The following is a 17,571-nucleotide window of genomic DNA, read 5'->3' on the forward strand; positions in this document are numbered from 1 at the left end:
AGGGTTCTCTTGCAGGAGCCTCCATAGAAAACTCGGTATCCTACATCTGATAAGAACGTGTCTACACTGAAATGTCTTCATGCCTCTTAGCCACAGTGGCTGTTTCTATTTTAAGGTCTGAACATAACACCAAGATGAAATTTGTAGTGTCCGTTCTTGAATACAATGACACATTTCATCCTGGAACTTTTTTTTTCCTGTACCGAGAAAAGCTAGACAAACCAAGAGGGCATGTAGTTTTAGGTGGAGAACTCTACCTGGAGTTTTTTTTCCCAGCCTGGGCTTGTTTGTGTCATTGTATTGTCTAGACCCCTTGATGTTATGCAAGTTGGACTATATCTTTTGAATACAGTGCAGTTGGCCAAGCTAAAAACTCTTGTATATTCTGGGGGGCATTGCTTGATCTTTCATGCCTGAGTGCCGTTTTCTGCCTTGAACACTGTTTAGCATCATGGATGGCATGACAGAAGCATGCGTTAAAGGTGGCATTGAAGCCTGCTATGCGGCTGTGTCCTGCGTCTGCACCTTGCTTGGGGCCCTGGATGAACTCAGCCAGGGGAAAGGCTTGAGTGACAGTCAAGTACAGCTGCTGCTTCTGCGCATTGAAGAGCTGCGGGATGGGGCTGAGTCAAGCCGGGACTCCATGGAAATTAATGAGGCTGACTTCCGCTGGCAGCGGAGAGTGCTGTCTTCAGAGCACACGCCGTGGGAGTCAGGCAATGAGAGGAGCCCTGACATCAGCATCAGTGTCACCACAGACACAGGCCAGACTACCTTGGAGGGAGAATTAGGTCAGACAACACCAGAGGACCACAGGAATGGGCTCAAATCACCAGCCATTCAGGAAGGCAAGGAGACCGTGAGCAAAGTGTCAGACTCTGATGCCGTAGACCAGCCTGATGTGGTTCAGAGAAGCCACACAGTCCCTTACCCTGACATCACTAACTTCCTGTCGGTGGACTGCCGGACAAGGTCCTATGGATCTAGGTATAGTGAAAGCAACTTCAGTGTAGATGACCAAGACCTATCGAGGACAGAGTTTGACTCTTGCGATCAGTATTCCATAGCAGCAGAAAAGGACTCAGGTAGGTCTGATGTGTCAGACATTGGGTCAGACAACTGTTCGCTGGCTGATGAAGAGCAGACTCCTCGGGACTACATGGGCCATCGGTCCCTGCGAACTGCAGCTCTGTCTCTCAAACTGCTCAAGAACCAGGAGGCAGACCAGCATAGTGCACGACTGTTTGTCCAGTCCCTTGAGGGCCTCCTTCCCCGGCTCCTGGCCCTACCCAGTGTGGAAGAGGTGGACTCTGCCCTTCAGAACTTTGCCTCCACTTTCTGCTCAGGTCTGTAGACACTCTCTCGCAACAAGAACATTTAGAGCTGTGCGCCTTCATAGGTGATAATCTTCATAGGCTTAAAGCAGTGGTTCTCCACCTTCCTAATGCCACAGCCCTTTAATATAGTTCCTCATGCTGGCATGATCTCTGACCATAAAATTATTTTTTGTTGCTACCTCATAACTGTAATTTTGCTACTGTTATGAATTGTAATATAAATATCTGATATGCAGGATGTCCGATATGTGACCCCTATGAAAAGGTCCTTTGACCCCTCTATGGGATCATAACCCAAAGGCTGAGAACCATTGGCTTAACGCATGTTAGAAAAGCCTAGGTTTTCTTCTGATAAAGAAAGTAAATGACTAGAAGAATTATGGGTTAGGTTTAAGATGCAGAGACAAGCTCCACAGCCTGGACTGCACTGACCAGCTGTTGTTGGTACCAAGGCAGATAGTCCATCAGGTATTGGTGGTGTAGAACATCTGTGCTTCAGGACTCATCACTGCTGGTTGTGGTTATGATTGACTCTCTGAACAATGGTGAAGTTATATATGCAGTCTTCTGTTAGACAATGGGATGGGGAGATGTCTCAGTAAAGACAACCTGAGTCATGAGCCAAATATATAACTTTATAATGTTTTATTATCATATATTAATTATATGCATCACTGGTTTCATTATAATGTGACATTCTTTTTTGTTTGTTTTTGGTTTTGTTTTGTTTTTGAAGACAGGGTTTCTCTGTATGGCCTTTGCTGTCCTGGACTCACTTTATAGACTAGGCTGGCCTTGAACTCACAGAGATCTGCCTGGCTCTGCCTCCCTGAGTGCTGGGATTACTGGTATACACTACCATGCCTGGCTATGATGTAGCATTTTTCATACATGTATATAATGTATTTTTATTATATCCACCCCTCTTACCCTATCTTGTTTCCACACACACACATACACACACTAATCTCATTTACCCATGATCCCTTCCTACTTTCTTTTTTTCTTTCTATCTTTCTTTCTTTCCTCCTTTATTTCTTCTTGTTAGTGGGAGTGGGCCTGAGGGTGTGAGTCAGGATAAGGGGTGGCGGTAGTAACCCAGTGAAATTTTTTAGGGTTGTGTGTAGAAGAATGGGAGAGGCTTTGTTCATAGGATTATGGGCATCTTACCAATAACTACACCACTTGAAGATTACTCTCTTCCCTGCCACTGACCATCATATAAACCTTCAGGGTGGGGGGAGGTAGGAAGATCAAGTATGACACCATCCTGATCAACATAATGAGACCTGTCTCAAGAAAGGGGTGAAGATGCTACTCAACAGTTAGATGCCTTACCTGGTTTGTGTGGGACTCTGGCTTCAATCCCTAGCATGTACATACACACACACACACACACACACACACACACACACACAGTGCACACACACGCATGTGTTTATACCTGTGTAAACTATCTATTAATATAATGTTAGGTAGAATAAATGGCATTAAAGCAACAAGTGCAGGGAGAGGAAGCAGTTAGTGTGGCCTGGAAGAAGGTTATGGAATTGAAAGGGAAGGTCTCTGAAAAGCTGATTTGAGACCTGAAAGAATCAAAAGAGCAACTCATCAAAAGTCTCAGAGACCATTCTAGGGAATGGCAAATGTAACACGCAGGCAGGGTTAGGGAGAAGTGGGAAGAAATAGCAAGCAGGGTGAAAACTGGAGGAGAGGGGTTGAGTGATTCTATGTAGTCTTGGAAAGCAGCTGAAAAATTTGAGGCATAAGAAAGTTGTAGACGGGGCTGGAGAGATGGCTCAGAGGTTAAGAGCACTGGCTGTTCTTCCAACGGTGCTGAGTTCAATTCCCAGCAACCACATTGGTGGCTCATAAATATCTATAATGAGATCTGGTGCCCTCTTCTGGTGTGCAGGCACATATACATGCAGGCAAAATAGTGCATAAATAATAAATATTTATTTAAAAGAAAGAAAGAAAGTTGTAGAGGGCTCAAAGGTCTGTCTGTACCCAAGTCATTGCTGCTAATTAACAGCTCAAGATCCAGTTGTAGCAGGTCAACTCCAGAACATGGCCTTCCTGTTATACTGTCATATGCTGTGAGCATCCTGGCTGGTAGTCAGCACTTTGTAGAAGCGTTCTGCACAGTGGAGTTTCTGTTGCTGGAATCTATTTCTGGCCCTCCAAATGCAGGTTCCGTCATACTGCGTCAGCCCCAGAGATGCCTCCATTCCTTCCCATAGGTATGATGCACTCTCCTGGCTTTGACGGAGGCAGCAGCCTAAGCTTCCAGATGCTGATGAATGCAGACAGCCTGTATTCAGCGGCACACTGTGCCCTGCTGCTCAACCTGAAGCTCTCCCATGGTGACTACTACCGGAAGCGACCAACCCTGGCACCGGGCATGATGGTGAGCATGAGCCCTGGCGTGGGTTTCCCCGCTGATAAGCTCTGATCGTAGCCATCACTGTGCAGCCAAGTGCCCGGTATCTAGGGGGGAACTGGCTAGTGTGCTCTGTGTCCCTACTGTTCTGCAGTACCCATGCCTGTACAGGTCTGCAGGGTGGAGAGAACGGATGTGAAGTGGCTTTAATAAAAAGCCTTTTATAAAGTGTGCAGTGAGAACAAACAGTATTAGCTATCCTGTGGTTGGCTGCTTTGGCTGAGCAAGCCACTTCCTTACTTCCTTGATGTCAGTCTGTGAGTCTAAATCATGAATCTGCAGAAAGGAATCCGTGATCGCTTCTTTCTTGAATAAGATACAACCTCTCAAGGTTAACTGATGACATTGTAAGAGTGTAAGTCAAGTCTCTCCTGGGTACAAATAGTCCTTCCAGAGCTTATTCTGAACCTGCAACTACTGGAACAGCAAGAGGAAACTCTAGAAGGTAGCCATGCAGGTAGTCACCTTCCCACCAACCAAGAATAAGAACATGAAATGCAGCATCCTGGTATTTTGTGGGCTATCTGTCAGAATGTATCGGAAATAAAATGACAGTGTGAAGCCTGGGGTCCCGCATCCCAGATTTTCACCCCTTTCGTCTTAACTCCCAACAAAAAGCTCTGGTTCGGTTAGGACGAGGGAGGAGGAGCAGTGTAGGAACCTGTTTGTTGACAAGGGTGTGTAATTTGTCCCCTTCCCATGGCCTCTCTGCAGAAAGAGTTCATGAAGCAGGTACAGACCAGTGGTGTACTGATGGTCTTCTCCCAGGCCTGGATCGAGGAGCTGTACCATCAGGTGCTTGACAGAAACATGCTGGGAGAAGCTGGTTACTGGGGCAGCCCTGAAGACAACAGCCTTCCCCTCATCACCATGCTTACCGGTCAGTGGCTTATGCCAAGAACATGGGGTACTCAGTCATGGGGGACGTTCACGGGCTGGGGCCTTTTAGATGTGCCACAGTACTTGAATAGGCTTTGAGTAACAGTTCCAGGCAGGCACCATGAAAACACCTCACAAGCACCTGCTCTTGTTTTGTCATGGCAGCCTGTTGTGCTCACTGTTGCCGCTGGATAGGGCTAACTTAGCACCCCTCGGCTGTTGGAATAATGCTGTAGCCTGAGCGATGGCCTTGTATTTTTTGGACATAGGCCCAGAGTTATTCCGAGAAGCTCTCACATGCTAATAGAGATCCCGCATTCTTCAGTGCTCCTGAGACTTGGCCATTGGTAATATGAAGCTATTGATTTTATAACTGGCCTTCTCCTTCCCATTCCCTGTCAGTATTCCTTTCCCATGGGTACCAGAATTTAAAATGATGCCGAATACTGGCTTTCTCTGCATCCTTGTCTATAGTGTCAAAAATTTAATGACCTCTTTAACTACTAGAAATTTAAAGTGTACGTATAAGAGAGAAATATGTATTATCTCAGGGCGGAGGTGGTTTTTTGTTGTTGTTGTTGTTTTGTTTTTGTTTTTGTTTTTGTTTTTTTAGCAAAAAGCAGGCCTTTCTGGTTCTTTCATGGCTTACCAAGAATGTTCACAACTTTGATATGTTCATCAAAGAAGTTAAACCTTCAAGACTATTTTTTTTTAACTTGTTCGGAGTTCCCAGATTGACTTTCAATCAAATTTTCCTCTCATGGCACTAGCTCAAGGTGCATCTGGGACATGTCTGTATACTAGATGCCTTATGTAATGTCTCCGACATCTCAAAGCTTATCACCTGTTTACTACTCATGGGTCAGGGTGGGAATAAAGTTGCACAGTGTAGCTGAGAAGTTCAATCTGTTGGTTAAAAGTATGTCATGTTATCTATGGTTGACACCAAGGCTCTTATAAAGGTGATAGAGTAAGCAACCGGCAGGTGGAAACCAACAATCAGTAATTTTGAGGCAAGGTGCTAACTAAGAACCAAGTATGGAGATAACAACAAGGTCTCTCCTTGGAGAGCAGAGTCCTGGCACTTTCTGGAATCTGGAATCTTTCTTCTAGAATCATGGTGGAACTGGTTAAAAAAAAAAAAAAAAAAAAAAAGTCTAGGTTCTACATCTTGAGGGTCAGGATCATGAGACAAGTGGCCAGTTTGTACTTTACTCATCATGGTTCTATTTATACCACTTGAAAATAACCATTCGTGGGAACTGGAGAGAAGACTCAGTTACCTTGAGGACCTGTGTTTGATCTCTAGCACCTACATAAAACTCAGGCATAGTGAAGAGGTGGATCCAGAGGCTACCTGGCGTTTGCTGGAAGCCAATCTAGCTGAACCTGAGGGAGACCCTGTCTTTAAAAAGGAGATGAAAATGAACTGAGGAATATAGCTGACATCAATTTATGCACTCCACATGTATGTGCATACACACATGCACACACATGAACATGTACACAGACAAAAACACTGTAAACAATTATTCATATATGTGAGAGACATATATGAGTTTAATCAATATATGGTTTCCATTTGTTTTCACAAACTGTCTTCATTAGGGTAGAGAGTACTGCCTAGAATATATAAGTGTTGGAATTCATATGAGGATCTTAAATACCAGGTTTCTGCCAAATAAGATCTCTGAGTCTCTTACTCAAAACTTAATAAAAAATAGGCATTCAATAGATGTGAAAAGATAGCAGACTATCCACAGTAGCTGTACTCATTCATCATTACTGCTAATCAGCTATAACGTCAAATAAGGTCAACTGTTCTGTCCATGGGAAAGTTGTTTAATTCCAGATCAATGATAGCAATGTGTAGTCTTTTCAAAGTAATTCAACAAAAATAAGGTTCTGTGAGGCCTGGAGTGATAGCTCAACAGTTAAGAGCACTTACTGTTCTTGCAGAGGACCCAGGTTGTTCCCAGCACCCACATGGCAGCTCACAGTCATCTCTAATTTCAGTTGCAGGTGATCCAATGCCTTCTTGTGATCCCAGGGGATTAAGCATGGCACGCACTTGGTCCATATCTATACATGCAGGCAAAATACTGATACAAATAAAAATAAATGAATAATAGTCCATGAAACTGTATAGCAAATTCTAGATGTGAACCAACAAGTGAGGGTGTGTGAACTATCTGATCCTCCCATTGTGTACCAGGAGAGGCACTGCCCACAGTCTGACCAATAGCCAACTAGCCACTTCTTGTAATATGGCAAGCTGTTTATAGAAATGGAAAACTTTATACTTAAATACATTTCACATTGCTTGAGTGCATTAGCCTTGTACCCAGTACAGAGGAACTATTATAACCTGGATAAAATAATCATTTCTGGTAAATATCACTAGGCCATTGATTAAAAGCTAAATTGATTCCAGAAAAAAATGGCCTATTTTTATAGTAGCAGTCATATAGGTTTCCACCTTTTATGTCCTTCTGATGTGTTGCCCAGAAGGCTTCCAATAGAAAATGAAAATTTTGACACTAAGAATTGGCATCATCTCCTTCTCAAGCAAAGGTGACATTCCTAATTAAGAAGAAAATTATTCTATCCCCCATCCTAAACTTTCCCCTGTGCTGCACCTAAGAGCATCATTTACATTCAAATTCATATGTTCTATCGCATAATCAGCTCATTTAGTAATGAGGAGCCTGGTGCCCAGAGAGTGGAGCATCTGGCTCAGGCCTATAGTCCTTCGGGTCTTTATTCAGAGATAAGCAGAAATCCAGACCTTTCAACTCTGGACGAGTTCCCTCCTGCCAGAATATGAAGGAGTTTTTTTTTCTTTGAGCTGTTTTTGTAGGTGGGAATTCACTCTTGCAAATTGAAGGACATAGTTAAGAAGCCATGTTGAACTGGCCTGGATGCCAATTTGAAAACATGAATACTAAATCCAATTCTGTCCTTTGCCAGTCATGCAGACTCAGGCAGTTTGCCTACTTTACACTTGGATCTTAGCCCAAATACCCAGAAATGATATTTTTTTAATACTTCAAATACTGAATTTCCTCCATGTAAAAAAGGAAAAATAAGATACTTCCTTCCTGGTTTGAGTAGTTGGAGACAGTCAAATGGAAAAACAAGAAACTAACTGAAACAGTTTGAAAATTGTTTAGAATGGAACTTATCTGACCAAAAATGTTTATTCTCGTTAGTTCTGGTGAAACAGCTCTGAAGAAAAAGACTGCCCTGGCACTGCTGCACGTTCATTTTAGTCTAGAACTTGAGAAGCGCATGCAGGGTGACAGCAAGCCTGACACTAGACTGTTCTACACAGTGAGAGCTCTTTAAAATGTGTGTGTGTGTGTGTGTGTGTGTGTGTGTGTGTGTGAGAGGGGGGGGGGGAGGGAGGGGGGAGGGGGAGGGGAGGGAAAGGGAGGAGAGAGAGAGGGGGAGGAGGGAGGGAGGGAGGGAGAAAGAAGGAAGGAGAGAGGGAGGGGAGGGAGAGGGGGGAAGAGGGAGGGGGAGAGACGGAGGGGGAGAGAGGGAGAGAGAGAGAAAGCATGCTAGTATACTCTATGCATATGGTTAGTGATAATGCTATGATTTTGAATGAAAATAGGATCCAAAGGTGAAAGCATCTTAAGTGAGTAGACTTTATGTCAATAGCAGAGGCAGAGTTTATAGCCTTATTTATTTTTTTTTTTCAAATATAAAGCATACAACAGCATACAAAAGAATGCTTCGGCAATGAAATAAAACAGACTAATGAAATAAAGCAAAATTTCATCTATATTCTCTATAGTTCATATATAACAAATACAATGGATTTTTGTTGAAAAGACATTAATACAGTGGGGGCCGCTGTTTATTTTTGATTGACCTACCAAAAGGAAAGACTTAGGGATGACTTTACTCTTTTATTAATTAATTAGTTTTTTTTCACTTTGCATCCCAACTGTAGCCCCTCTCTTGCCAGTTCCACCCTCCCTCCCTCTTTCCCCTATCCCTCCCTCCTACCCCTCAGAAAAGGGAGCCCCCCTCTTTACCAGCCCATCCCAGTACATCTAATGACACCAGGACTGAGCATATCCTCTTCTATGGTGGCCTGGCAAGGCAGCCTCACCAGGGCAAAGTGATTGAAAAGCTTGCAAGAGAATCCAAGTCAGAGACAGCCCCCACACCCCTTACTAAGGAACCCACATGAAGACCAAGCTGCCTATCGGGTACATATGTGTAGGGGGCCTAGGTTCAGTCTATGCATGGTCCTTGGTTGGTGATTCATTCTCTGCAAGTGCCCCTAGGCCCAGGTTACTTGCCTCTGTTGGTGTTCTTGTGGAACTTCTGTCCACCCCAAGTCCTTCTGTCCTTCCCCCCACTCTTCCACAAGGCTCCTTGCACTCCATTCAATGTTTGACTATGAGTCTCAGCATCTGACTTTACTCTTTTAATTGGCAGATATTGATGGCTTAGAAAGCAGTGCAATTGGTGGCCAGTTGATGGCATCAGCTTCAATGGAGTCACCTTTCACCCAGAGTAGGAGAATTGATGACTCCATGGTAGCAGGTAAAGACCTTCACCCTTGAGTTTAAAAATGTACATGTTACCAGCAATCAAATTCTTAATGGTAGCTTAAATAAATTATGACTTTGTCTTGAAGTGAAAGTAGCTAATGAAAAATGTCCATCTGAGATGGTGATGTCACATTTGTTATATTTAATCACTGTGTGAAACCTGACCCAACTCAATCTAATACATTGTCTTTCCTGTTGTAAAATTACATGTAACTCAGAATTGTTTATCTGAGGCCTTGAGAACCCCAGACCCTTCTGTCACTCTTTTTGTTTCTGGAAAGTAGCCAACCCCCCTCCTCCTCCTCCTCCTCCTCCTCCCTCCTCCTCCTCCTCCTCCTCCTCCTCCTCTTCTTCTTCTTCTTCTTCTTCTTCTTCTTCTTCTTCTTCTTCTTCTTCTTCTTCTTCTTTCTCTTGTAGGTGTTGCATTTGCCCGTTATATTTTGGTCGGCTGCTGGAAGAACCTGATTGATACTCTGTCAACCCCCTTGACGGGTCGAATGGCAGGAAGCTCTAAAGGGCTAGCCTTCATCCTAGGAGCTGAGGGCATAAAAGAGCAGAACCAGAAAGAGCGAGATGCTATCTGCATGAGCCTTGATGGGCTTCGGAAAGCTGCGCGGCTGAGCTGTGCATTAGGTACTTTTGGGGATTCCTCACCCTTTGCCCGAGGGAGGGTCTCTTCAGAACTCACTGGGGTTCTTCTGGCATGTGTCTGGAGAGCCCACTCAGTTTAAGGGGTAGCTGTTTGTCTCCTCTGAAGGGGTTGCTGCTAACTGCGCCTCAGCTCTTGCCCAAATGGCGGCTGCTTCCTGTGTCCAAGAGGAAAAAGAAGAAAGGGAAGCCCAGGAGCACAGTGATGCCATTGCACAAGGTAACAGCTGCAGGCCAGAATCGACCTGGTGCGTTCATTGTGCTGTGCACACGTCCACATATACCATTTGAAACTGGTCCCCATTCTGCGTGATGAACAGTAGGTAATTGCCACTAGTCAGGAACCTCTCTGGGCCACAGTCTTGAGGTCTGTTTTAGATGAGGGAACCTAACCAGTGCTTATAGTATCTCCTTCTCGATTAAAAAAAAAAAAAAGTCTTACTGACTGCTAGTGACAATTGGCTGCTGACAAGCATGCCAGGGTCCACTTGGCTGAGCCACCACCTGGGTCATCATCAGGCAACTCGTGCATATTAGAGACTCCCCAGGTTACAGTAGGGATGGTAAATTGGCTAGTGTTCTGAGGGTAGAAATCAAATAGAATCCATAAAGGGGGGGGGGCAGAAAACCTTCACTCAGGAAAACCTGAGCTTTATAGACACAGGGTCTACAAAGGGTCAGTGGAGCTGATGATCTTTTGGACACTAATAGCAATGGAAGATACAAGCAGGCCACAGGCTGAAGGAGAATTGCAAGCATGAGATAAATTATGCTGGTGCTATCCATGGATTTGTAAAATAGCTAGTCACAGAAAATGTGTATTTTTAACAGAGACAAGCAGTGTAGGTCAGTGTTCCACAAACCTGAGTAATATTTAGAAACCTGTTAACAAGCAAAGTAGTTCTTATAGATCTGAGGAAGAGGGGCAAAAAAAGAAACCAACATTTACTTAATATATATGTCAACTACACATAAGTCTTCACATTTAGCTTCCTGGAGTAGTGTACATTTTATGCTAGAACTTAAGAGTTTGATATGAGAGGATCAAACATTTGAGGTCAATTTGAGTCACACAGCAAGAACTTATCTCAGAAAATATAAATTCTAGGGTCTAGAGAGATGGCTAGGCTGTTAAGAGAGCTTCCTGCTCAATCACAAGAAGTTGAATTCTCAGCTCCTAGCTCCCACATTACAAGCCAGGTACAATACAAAAGCCTTCCACCTTAGTTCTCAGAGGTACATCACCCTCACTCAGGCCTCTGTACATGCACAGGTATTCATGCTTACACACATGTGTGCATTCACTCACAGGAACACACACACACACACACACACACACACACACACACACAAATAAATAAGCAAACAAACAAACAAATAAGAAAATAAAATGAATCTTTAAAAGAATTCTTGTAGCTGTGGAGAGATGGCTCAGCTGTTAAAAGTACTAGCTGCTTTTCCAAGGACCCAAGTTATTATTTCAGCACCTGCATGATGGCTCACACCCATCTTTGTGGTTCTGACACCCCCTTCTGACCTCTGAGGGAACCAGCCTGCACATGTGCACATACATACATCCAGGCAAAACACTCATACACATAAAATAAATATTTTTAAATGATTAATTCTTATAATTAAGTCCCTAAAACACAACACTTTACAAAGCTTAAAAATACAAAATAAATACAAATATAAAATTGGTCTTATATTCATGAGACAAATAGTGTTTTCCTAAAAATAACCTTCTCCTTATAACATGAAAATGGCTGAGTTCCTTAAAGATAGTTTTCCCTATTTCTTAGTTCTGAATTATCACACACCAGATCCTCTGACTACAAAGCTTCCTTTAAGGATGGTTCTGCCGTTTGACCTCGTCTTGGCATTTAGCATAACTGACTGCTAAATCAATTCTTGTATCCTTCCTCAGTTATTGCCACTCTATTTTATTTTAATAAATCATTATTTATAACTCACAGATATAGGTGTGAACTCAGAGGATGAAATGACATCGTGATTTTCACTTGAAAAGAAGTCATCCTGGTGCTCCCAATGCATCCACGTAGATTTTGAGATGACCATCATAAGATAGGCATAAACAATACGAAACAATCTCAGAGAGACTTGCATACTGCCAAGAACTTCCTGATATTTATAAATTTAGATACACCGAGGAAGATGAAGAGTCTGGAAATATGTGGTTGTGCTGGAGTTAGCACATGAAGCCACCCACACTGCTGTGTCTCACCCAGACCCATGGGTGGGATAGAAGGAACTCTAGCTAGCTCAGGGTCCATCTCACTTTAGAGCCACAGGGCGGGAGTCACCAGCGAATGGGAATTTGTCTGACCAGTTCTTTGCATGTGAACCATGGAGACCGTTGGCTCTTGCATGACAACACACTCTCTCATTTCCGTCCTGTCTCTCTCCCTTTCTGTCTCCCTTAATCAGACTACTATTTTAATAAATGTCTTTCTGGCACAGTGAAACTAAAAGTGGAGCAGAAACTGGAGCAGATGGGGAAGGTGCAGGGTGTGTGGCTGCACACAGCCCACGTCTTGTGCATGGATGCCATCCTCAGCGTAGGCCTGGAGATGGGAAGCCACAACCCGGACTGCTGGCCACACGTGTTCAGGTGCATGATGGTAACCCCACCCCTGATGGCACAGACCCTGCCTTGGAAAGCCTGGGGTGGTAAAGAGGGTATAGATGTCAGCGTCTGCCAGCATCCCAGTATTTTATGAGCATTCACTATTCGGATACAGTCTTAGTGAGACACAGAAAAGAGGACAAAAGATAAGGACCCACTGAGTGTATGCTTTAGAGAAGAGAATGGCAGAACATGATTCAGGGAATTTTGATTTATCTGTTGGCATTGCTATGGGAGACAAATGTAGTATACCAAGAAAGAAAACTCTGGTTTCTTAAGTAGTGGATGAAAGACAATCATGCAGCTTAAATGAATATACAAGTCTAAAGTGTGCTCGGGAGTCAATAATCCAACTGCTGTATTCTTGTTAATGTCCTTTTTCTGTGTTAAAAAAAAAAAACAAAACAACAACAAAAAAACCCCTGGATAACACATATCATTATATACAGTACCTCATTAAAAACATCTGGTTTAATTAGACAGAACACAATAGTACATTTGTGCAAAAGACCACTAAAATTTTTTTGACCATACATTTTGTAGTAGGAAATGAGACTCTTAGTCAACACCTGTAAAATAAAAACAAAATGACAACTCTATAGTCCAAGACAAGAATCATATCTCCTAAGCATCAGCATTAGAGGGAAAAAAAAAAGGAAGAAGCCTCGCTCAGAAGGGTGCTCAGCTGTGACTTACCCCAGCTGAAGCATCACATCAAAATGCCTAGCAAGCAGATCAGCCATGGAAGGAGAGCAATTGGATGATGATAGCCCAGTAAGATCTGAGTTCAATTTAACTTCACTAAAACAAATATAGACCCAAGTGCTAGCTGAGTTCCTAAGAGTAAAGTATGCAGAGAATCCAAGGGTTCTAAAACCAACCAACTTGAGAAGAGCGTGTGAAAGGACCAGGATGGAGCATCCTGAAATAAAATGGGGTGTGACTGGAAGCTAATGACCAGATATTTTGCACTGGTCTTACAAGGAAACAAAGAGAAAAGACTCAGGTGGCACCCAAGCAATATATGGGAATTCAGCAAGCTCTCTGATTATAGATCATCAGAGTACTTTATCACGATGCCCTTTGACAACAACTAAGTTATTGGGGTAAAAGGTGTCTTAGAAAGCATCTTAATCTCTAATCCAATTAGGAGCAAACCCTTCGGAAGTCGGCAGTCGCATGTGTCTATTCTCTTTATGCCATGCTAGGGGATATCCCCTCAGCCCCATTTCCTACTTGGGCATAGGTATATGGAACTACCAGCATCAGACACAGCAGAGCTGGGTAGATCCCTACTGTGTCAACAGAGCCTGTCCACTATGGGTGTGTTCATTTGGGGATCCTCCCATAAGGAAGTGCTTCTCAGCATCTAATCAGAGGCATAGGAGAGAGAGGGCATTCTCAAATAAGCAGTGTAGTAAAGCAATGATCCAGGCAACGCAGAAGTGGTGAGCGGTGTTCTGTTGCCTATCTTTCTCTCAACAGATTGATAGGTGAGAGGATCTGAGGAATCCCTCACCCATGCCAAGCCTAGCACAACTCAAAACAAATTCTCCGACTCTTACATAAAGAGGAAATGGCAGTGCCAAATATGGTAAAAAGGAAAGGAGAAAAAGTGGGGCAAATTCCCGGGTTAGCTGGATTTCCTTTTATCTCACTGTGGGATGGATAGAGTTGGCAGCGCTGGGCTGTAGTTTTCACTTCCTGTTTGACCCTTCGTAGGGTATGTGAGTATGTGGGCACACTGGAGCACACCCACTTCAGCGACGGTGCCACCCAGCCTCCCCTGACCATCCACCAGCCACAGAAGAAGACAGCTGGGAGCTCTGGCCTTCTTGGGAACCTTGAATATGAGAACTCATCCCAGGAGCAGAGCCTGGAGCAAGGGCCGTCCCTGAACACAGCCCCGATTGTCCAGGCACACTCTATCCAGGAGCTTGTTCGGGAATGTAGCCGAGGCCGGACATCAGACTTCCGGGGAGGCTGTCTGAGTGGCAACAGTGCTGCCAAAGTTGTGCTCTGCCTTTCCACCCAGGCTGACAGGTATGCAAGGCCAGCTCACCCTGAAGATGCTTAAGCAAGGATTGCCTGTCGGCCGTGCTTGTATTCATTTGGTCTCAAAATCAACCTGGGGACAACTTGATGCATTAACCAGTTACTAAAAATGTTTCCCATCATATATGTGCATGTGTCCGTGTGTGTGTGTGTGTGTGTGTGTGTGTGTGTGTGTGTAAGACAACCTTGCCTGTCCTTCAGGCAGTAGCCACCCTTTTTGTTTGTTTTTTTTTTTTGAGACAGGTCTCTTATGGCCCCTAGAGCTCATCAAGTAGGCTAGGCTGGCTGACCAGCAAGTTCCAGATACATACTTGTGTCTGCCTCCCCCACAGTGGTATTATTTACAAGAGCGTGCCACTGTATTCCACCTTTTGATGTGAGCTCTAGGGGGTTGAACTCAGCTCCTTGGGCTGAATTCCCACTACCATTTTGAATGAACCATGTTCTAATGCCCGAGTTCCAGATCTGAAGTGGACTGCCTGAAATTAGGTCTCTGGTTTTACTATCATATCTGGCAATTCACTGGATCCTGGCTTCCTTACTGGTAAAATAAGGTTCTTTTTTTAAGGAAATTTTCATGGGGGTAGTTATGAGGTTGAATTAAGTAATACATTTTAAAGCACCTAGAACCAGGCTTGGAAAATAGTAAAGACTTAATTCTGGTGACTCTTGCTACAAAGACCCATACCGCGGGTTGCGGAGATGGCTTAGTGGACAAAGTATTTATTGCATAAGGATGAGAATCAGAATTGAGATTCCCATGACTCACATAAGAAATCAGGGTGACAAGGATAGGATCCCTAAGTCAAGCCATCTACCTAGGCTAGCAGAAATTGACAAGCCTTGGCTTCTATAAGAGAAGCTGCAGGAAGAGATGAGTGGAATGGGAAAGATGAAGGATGACACCCATTGTCAACTTTAGGTTACACACACACATGCACACATGTGCATATACAACACACACACATGCACACGCATACATGCATGTGCACACGCGCGCGCACACACACACACACACACACACACACACACACACACACACACACACACACACACAACTCTGCATCTCCCAGAAGGCCCAGATGCTGCCGGTGGGAAGCACATACTTCTCTGCAGGAAGGGCTCCAGGCAGAAAAGGATGAAGCACAGGAGGTGCTAGAGAAAAGGATTCCTCTGCAGTGAAAGTGTTATGGCTCACTTAGTTAAACAGCCGCTATGGCGGCAGACAGTGTAGGTGAACAGGTTCTGGAGCTGAGCCAAGTGAAGGTGAGCACTCAGGGCTCCAAGATGGAGCCCTGTCAGGCAGTAACAGAATAGGTGAATAGAACAGCTGCTTCCAGAACAGCTGACAGCTCACAGGTGGGCAGTATGGCATGCAGATGCTAACTCTCTGCTGAACAGAGCAGGGAGAGCTTCAGTGGTGACCTGTTGGCATTTCGCTGCAACTGCCAAGTCCAGGGGTCCAGTGATGAATTCTTCAGGGAGAAAGGAGGCCCTTCCCCCCCCCCCCACACAAATGTTATAGCTCATAATAAACATCCAGTCTCTTGGATGAAATAGATGGTGTTCACCACTTTATTCCATGTGAAACAGGAACAGGAACGTATAAACCTTGGGCGGAGGGGAGGGGCCTTGAGGATAAATATGTCTCAGTGGCTGGGACTAGAATGCTGGCAATGCTCTATCTGCATGGAGAGAGATAGCAGGTGACGAGCTCATGTGACTGGCCACCTCTAACCCTTGGGGTTGTGTCATGTGTTCCTCAGGCAAGCACAGAAACAAGGAGGGAGCTTTGCCCCACACTTCCCGTTCCTAGGGTGAGATTTTAAATCTTAAGTTTGAGATTTCTGGAGTTTGAACAAGCTCCATCCCACTAGTCTCATGCCATTTCTCCTGGAGTCATGCTCCATGAGCCATGCACATGCACGCGCGCGCGCGCGCACACACACACACACACACACACACACACACACACACACACGCAAGAAAAAGAAAAATTTCCCACCCAGAAGTATGGTAGTTAATGATGTCTAAAAGCTACATTAAGGTAAAGTAGGGGAACAAGAAGAACATTATGAAGGGTGGATCTGGGCCCGGGGGTCCTGCTCAAGCTATGGCACCAGCCAAGGACAATAGGTGCAGTAAACTTTGAACCCCTACCCAGATCTAGCCAATGCACAGGACATTCTCCACCATTGAGTGGAGAGTGGGGACTGACTTTCACACGAGCTCTGGTGCCCCATATTTGACCATGTCCCCTTGATGGGGAGGCCTGCTGGCACTCAGAGGAAGGATAGCAGGCTACCAAGAAGAGACTTGATACCCTATGAGCATATACAGGGGGAGGAAGTCCCCCTCAGTCACAGTCATAGGGGAGGGAAGTAGGGGGAAAGCAGGAGGGAGGGAGGAATGGGAGGATACAAGGGATGGGATAACAATTTAGATATAATATGAATAAATTAATAAAATATATTTTTAAAAGGTAAAGTAGGGAAATCAACTATTGCCTCAACTGTTTGGCAACAAGTCTTGATTCTGGAAGTACTTGTGAGCCCCACTCACATGATATCACCTTATCTATCCCTTCAACGTATAGTCATTATACCCCGGCTTTCTACAAAGAGGACAGACAGGAAGTGGCTAGGTCAGTAGGCTAAACATTAACTGGCTGAGCTCAGATAGCCTGACTTCATGTTCTGACTTTGACATTGACTAGCCTGATAATTTCTATAGAAACAGTTAAACTGACACTCAGCTTCCCACTGACACAATCAATTTGCACATGCTGTAACTGGTAGAATTATTACTTGTTCCAAGTTATCCAGTAAATTGACTGTTAAAGTATTAGTGTCCATCTGTGGCTCTGGGAAGGTCCAGGGTAGGGTCTCTGGGTCCGGATGTGGATTCCACTCCAGTTCGCTTTGCCTCTGGGGTTGCCCAGCTGATGGCTCAGGCAACTGATCAGGATTGAAAGAAGAAAGAGGAAAGAGA

At 44.3% G+C, this 17,571-nt stretch overlaps 1 protein-coding gene across 1 annotated transcript in view; it reads left to right on the forward strand.

Annotated features, from left to right (window-relative positions):
- Positions 1-17,571, forward strand: part of Arfgef3 (ARFGEF family member 3) — a 144,179-nt gene that overhangs the window by 79,678 nt on the left and 46,930 nt on the right. Inside the window, exons 12-19 of the mRNA XM_051164643.1 lie at positions 448-1,346; positions 3,581-3,747; positions 4,495-4,660; positions 9,115-9,222; positions 9,648-9,863; positions 9,988-10,098; positions 12,360-12,510; positions 14,248-14,568. Of these exons, the coding sequence (XP_051020600.1) occupies positions 448-1,346; positions 3,581-3,747; positions 4,495-4,660; positions 9,115-9,222; positions 9,648-9,863; positions 9,988-10,098; positions 12,360-12,510; positions 14,248-14,568 (2,139 nt within the window). The remainder of the gene's footprint in view (positions 1-447; positions 1,347-3,580; positions 3,748-4,494; positions 4,661-9,114; positions 9,223-9,647; positions 9,864-9,987; positions 10,099-12,359; positions 12,511-14,247; positions 14,569-17,571) is intronic.

This window comes from Acomys russatus, chromosome 21 (assembly GCF_903995435.1).
Source record: "Acomys russatus chromosome 21, mAcoRus1.1, whole genome shotgun sequence".
Classification (NCBI taxonomy): domain Eukaryota; kingdom Metazoa; phylum Chordata; class Mammalia; order Rodentia; family Muridae; genus Acomys; species Acomys russatus.